A 6,000-nucleotide genomic window follows, 5' to 3' on the forward strand; every position below is an offset into this window, starting at 1 on the left:
ATTTTTTGATCCACTCATTTGCTGATGGTCACTTTTAATATATCAGGTTAATATATATTATTAAAGTGAATTTTACCTGTTTATTTGTGCTTTTAAAATGTGGCTCCTAAGAAATTTAAAATTACATGCACCTCACATTTGTAGCCCACATTATGTTTCTATGGTACAGCACTTACCTCTGCAAGAATAGCGAGAAGGCCTGCCACACAGATTTTCCCCTTAGAAACCCCAAAAATAAAAGATAACAGGAGCTGACACGTATTATCTGCTTGTATGTGTCAGACAAGGTGCTGCTGACTTTTTTGTACATGGATTGTCTCATTTGATGCTCACCACCATTCCCCGAGGAAGGTACTGTTATTCCTATCATTTTACAGACAGGAAACTTGAGACATACAAAAATCAAGTGTGTTGCTGGAGACTGTGCAACTAACAGGTGGTGAAACCAAAATATGAGCCTACTCTAACTTCAGAGCCTGCGCTCTTAACTACAATGCTAATGATGGCAGGTGAACGGTCCTCTCAATTGCCAGGTGCTCCATCTGAAACAGTTTGGTGGCAAGTTTGGAAACATCCCACACATTAAAATTAAGCCTGGTGTTGATGCTGGTTCTGCTGCTAACTGCCTACGTGATCTCCTGATTTTGCTTTAATTCTATAAACCCTAAAGGTCTCCCCTATAAAGTGAAGAGAGATAGCACCTACATTTGAGGAATGTTCTGATGATTAACAAGTATGTGTGTGGAACACTTCATATGTAGTATATGCTCAATAAGTGGTAGCTTTTGTTGCAATCCGTTCTAATACTGCATGCCAAAATGGACTTCCCCATTTTGTCTTCCCAGAAATGACCACCTTCCAGGGTTTTCCAAATTGTGGGTAAGCCCACAGAATTAGTTGACTCCACACAAGAGATAATTTTGGTCTAGACTAAGCTATAATCCATGCTTAATATGATGACTCTTCTTATCTAATTACCTGACAAACGTTTATTAGCCTATTTATACTTCCATGAAAATGATGAAACTACTATATTAGCTGCAATCAATTTAATACAGCCCATACGGGACCCAGCCATAGCGGCCAGTAGTTTAAAAGTTCACCCCAATGTCAATAAATGTCTCTGAATAGTTGGTGAAATATGTATGTCCATTGCTTTGACTTGTGCCCTAAAATTTGTAACAAATACTTGTATTCTTTTCACTTACAGCATCGGGTTCACACTATTCTGACGGCAGACCTAGTTATTGTGATGAAGCGAGGAAATATTTTAGAATATGACACTCCAGAAAGCCTCTTGGCTCAGGAAGATGGAGTGTTTGCTTCTTTTGTTCGTGCAGACATGTGAAGGGCTGTCTTAAAACGATACACGTATTAAAAATAACACAGTCGTAACCTACTCGTTGGATCATTGGCCTGACCTTCGCAAAGTGCTACCTTAAACTTGTATGCATTTTTATAAAGCTTACTTGCTATGTTGTAGAACTTTGGAATTAATAACAGTGTCACTTTACCAGTGACTATTGTATTTCCTGTGTTGACTTTTTTTCTTCCGCATTTGCGTTTTGTTTTCCAAGATATTACTGGCTAATATATTCATTACTGATGTTTTTCTAATGATTAAACCATTGTAGCTTTAAGGTTGTATCAAAACATGTAAGCTTCTTTAAATGTTAAATCAACAGATATGTTTTCTATAACTTAAGTCTGATAAATATCTCTCAGGCATAGAAATTAAAATGAGTATTCAATATTATTTTACTCTTTTTGTAAGAATATGTTTTCCTTTTATGTTGCTGTCTCTACATGTTACTGGAAAAGAATAAAAAGACAAGTTTTCTAATGAGTTAGAAAATGAAGCCTTCAAATTCGTTATCTGCTATGTGAGAATATTTTCTGTATTCATTAATATTAGTAATACTGGTGTTTCCTTTAAGTCTCTTATTTTTTTCATCTAAGTTATTTCCTGTTACCAAGAAGTTATCTCATTTATAATAGCTCTGTAAAAGCCAAAGCCTTAACTAGAAAGATCCTGAAAAGAATTTGAATATTTAAAAAATATTACTCAAGATTCCATTTTTCTGTGTCTAGTAAGGAGAGAGTTACTGAGATATCAGGCATCGTGTGCCTTTTCCAGACTGAATTTCAGAGTAATTAGGTCCAATCCTACAGGGGCAGGCCAGCTGAAGCCTTGTATGATTTAATTCACAATTAGAAGTGGTTTTGATCCTGAGTCCTTAAATTTCACATAGCTCAAGATTCGGGAGCGTGGGCCTTACTTGCACAGCAGATACATATAAATATCTAAGAGAATGCACTGCATTTAGACATTTATGCCCAATCGTATCGCATATGCCCTGTTCTAATGTAACGTGCATGCAAAAAGTGTAGCAAAAATGTTTTCTCATGGTAATGTGTATATTAAGATTGCATCAAAAATTGATGAGATATTCATGTTATGTTTCCTTAAATGTAAATTATTATACTCAAAAATACTAAAAGTTCCCTTCTGTCATGCTATTGCCCAAAGCTTTCTGCTACAATTCAGGGCCCATCTAGTATGTCACTGATTCTCATAGGAGGACCTGCATGCACTGTAAAATTTTGAAGAATTACACGATCAATGGGAAGAGAATTTATGCTCCCTTCCTCTAGTTCTTGTGTTCAGTCCATTGTGTTGCATATCCACTTCTGGAGAATCTGTGATATGTGTCTCTCCAGAGTATATGACTGGGCATTCACCTGAATACGGAGTCCTCGTGTTTACCTAAAATAAGTTCCACGCAGGTGGACAAACGTGTCTGTCCTATGTCATTTAGCTTAGAGTGTCACCATTCATTGATATATATATGAAACTTCATTTGGAGAAAAGGCCTCTTATTGTTTCCAGAAAGATAAGCAGAACAAAATCAGTAACTATTAATTTGATCTTGAAAATACTTTATAAAATTTCCACCAGTCTTCTTACAGTATTTCTGGCATGCAGTGTTTTGTAAAGCTGAATTTACATGATGCTTGTTATCAAGTTACAACTCATGCTCACAGAGAAACGGGGATTTGGCATAGAAATAACCCTCATAATCTTTGTGAGTCATACTGCCATTACAAGCAATGTCAGCAGAAGCGCATCTGCTTCCACCCAGCTGAGAATCCTGTCTATTGTTCTCTCACCCCAGTGGCTGCCAGTTACCTTATAACTTTTAATCACCTAACTTAAGTAATTGTTTGTTTACAAAACTAAACTGAATAAAGTCAGGGAAGGTTTTTTAAAATTGTTGAATCATTTACTATGTCCTATGTATGATTTATTGAATATTGAAATAACTCATCTTGAATTAACTTTTTAATAAATAGGTATGTACCTATAAAAGACCATCCTTAACCAAATCAAATTTTATTCACAAGTTTTACATTTAATTAACCAAATCAGTTTTGTAGATTGTAAATCCTTAATTTTGGTAAAAGTAATAAATGCATAAAGCTTTATATGAAAATAACAAGGTTACCGATACCACTGAAAGAGAAGGAGTCTCTTAAAGAACTATGTCCTCTACTTTTATGCCACTACTCATGACCCTTTTAAAATTCAACTTAGGTCTAGATTAGGTACCAGAAGACTCTTGTAAGTAGCTCATACTTGAGATTCGGGACCATATAACATTTTTCTTTGTGCCCTTGGCATGTAACACAAGTGCCTAGTGCACAGTAATTTCTAATAGATACAGTTAATTGATCCATTCTTTATTTTCACAATTAGCCATGTGCCTAGAACTATGGGTTATTCTCTTCACTTTCCGTGCGGTGTTATCCTACTGTGAAAATACATTGGCTTTATATTATATAATAAATTACTCTTTTGTTTGCTTGATTAAAGAGGGTGATTATTCTCTCATAACACCATTGGTTATCAACCAGGGCTGATAATAGATGTAAATCAACAGCAGTTGCTGAGACGGTTTTGTTTCACATTTGCCTCAATCAATCATTAACTTCATTAATTATATACAGGCTGCATGGAGGTTTCCATTAAGTGGAACAGCTATATCAATAAATTTTGACATCTGTAATTAAATAGCTGGATGTCTGGACTTCTCCCTAAGGTTTCTTGATCAATTCTATGGTCATCTTCCAATCTATTTAACTTACTTTGTGCTACATTCTTTGCAGTTCTGTGATTTATAGAACTGTGATGATTCCTTTATTGACCCATCATCCAAAGGTAAATGCCATCTTCTAGTCTGAGCCTCGTAGCATAACAAACAGTAGCCAAGAAGCTGTACTCTGTCACTCAGATTTAATTTTTTCTTTGGTAGCTACACATCCTTTACAACAGGTTTTCTCGAGCATGAGTAAGTCACGTGTTTTAAATTGCAGTGAAAAGTCATTATCTACATTTCTAGCAAGTGCCTCCAGGTGAGTTTCACGGATAGCCAAGTTTAGGAATCACTGATCTACCTAAGTTGCCACCCTGGCTTCTCTTTATTATGCATGACATGGAGCCATAAATTACTGGCGGTGGTAGTCAAATACTTCCTACTTCCCTGATGTCACCTTACCTGGTATTGCTAAAACAAGCCACTCGGTATCATTGCATAAACTACCTTAGTTCCAGTGTAAAGGAAACATAGCAAATGAACTGAATCTTAGCTGAGAAGATAACAGCAGGGGCTCTGAATGCTATTTTGTTTTGTGGCTTAATCAGAAATAATGTGATCTAGGGGAAACATTTACACAAAGATGCAAAGCTTCCCCCAACCCACATTTGAATTAGCAATTGGGTCATTTGCACATTATTCTGCTGAATTTGAATTTATATTTGCAAATGTTCACAGTACATAAACAAGAATGGTTTGGGTAGGTTCCACACTGATGTTTTATAACATGGAAAGAAGGTAAATTATCTGTGGTGATTAGTCCACTTTCCACCCTCACATTTTTTCTGCAGGTATTGTCATCATCGTTGATATATTCATTCTACACATCTACTACTTAGGATTTAAATTATTTCCTTTTATATGAGCAGTAGCAAATTTCCCTTAGCCATTCGCATGATGGTTACCAATGCCTTCTTTCTAGGCTGACAATGATCAAGAGACCCATAGTCCCATAGTTGTCTAAGTTAATCGGCTGTGAGAAGAATGCCCTCTGTGACTTTAGTGCCACCAACCATCATAGGCCACCTCCAATTACACACCACATTTTAATGGCAGAGCTTTGTTTCCTGACTATTATTTTTATTACTTAATCTTACCACTGCATAGAAAACTTGCTCATACACAGCAACAATGCAACACTACTTAATGCTGATTTGTTCCCATTTTTCTCTTGGAAAGGACTACAGCATGTACTAATTATACAGAAGATCAGTTATAATTAAGTGAAAGACTGTTGACCTTTAACAGCATTAGAGCCAAGTGGATTTAGTCCAGCTCTTCTAGGTATTTTGCTCTTTGGCTCACAGTAACTGGAGCTTTGTTCCAACACTTGTTAAGAGCAATTTTTTAAAATTCTTAATCTCCTTGTTTCAGATATCGAAATATTTTATCAATCCTTTGAATGATAAACAGAATCCTCAACTGTTTGAATCTGTCACAGGGTCCAGCTAACCCTCTTTCACAGATTACAATCTGTCCTCCAACCAATCAATATGTGTGTGTGCGGGCCCCCAAAACGCACACACGTCTGTGTACACATTCACATTTTATTTGCTGTCTTAAAGAAGAGTATAGTGCTGTACATTTTTTGTATCGCATATCAATTCAATGCATAGAGACATCAAATATAGGAGCTTAGAACTGATAGCAAAAAGAGGAAGATTCTTACAATCACAAAAGTTCGTACGTGGATCTTCTAGACCTAGTGGAATTTCAGTTCTAGGTAGATCGTAACTATATTTCCAGTGATATGAAGTCCAACCTACTTTTTCTATTCATTTTTAAGATAACAATGGCAACTCATTGCTGGGTTACAGTGAGGAGACTCTTTTTAGTTCAACAAAGG

General features: G+C 36.1%; 1 protein-coding gene across 5 annotated transcripts in view; it reads left to right on the top strand.

Annotated features, from left to right (window-relative positions):
- ABCC9 (ATP binding cassette subfamily C member 9) overlaps nucleotides 1-3,906 on the top strand; it is a 115,231-nt gene extending 111,325 nt beyond the window's left edge. For 3 of the 5 annotated variants that reach the window (XM_045184300.2, XM_024575544.4, XM_071221067.1), the window contains one exon: nucleotides 1,211-3,906. In XM_045184300.2, coding sequence (XP_045040235.1) covers nucleotides 1,211-1,348 — 138 coding nt within the window. In that variant the 3' untranslated portion in view covers nucleotides 1,349-3,906. The remainder of the gene's footprint in view (nucleotides 1-1,210) is intronic. The other 2 variants (XM_045184299.2, XM_045184301.2) reach the window with 1 other exon arrangement.
- The last annotated feature ends 2,094 nt before the right edge of the window (nucleotides 3,907-6,000 follow it).

This window comes from Desmodus rotundus, chromosome 3 (assembly GCF_022682495.2).
Source record: "Desmodus rotundus isolate HL8 chromosome 3, HLdesRot8A.1, whole genome shotgun sequence".
In the NCBI taxonomy this organism is placed as follows: Eukaryota; Metazoa; Chordata; class Mammalia; order Chiroptera; family Phyllostomidae; genus Desmodus; species Desmodus rotundus.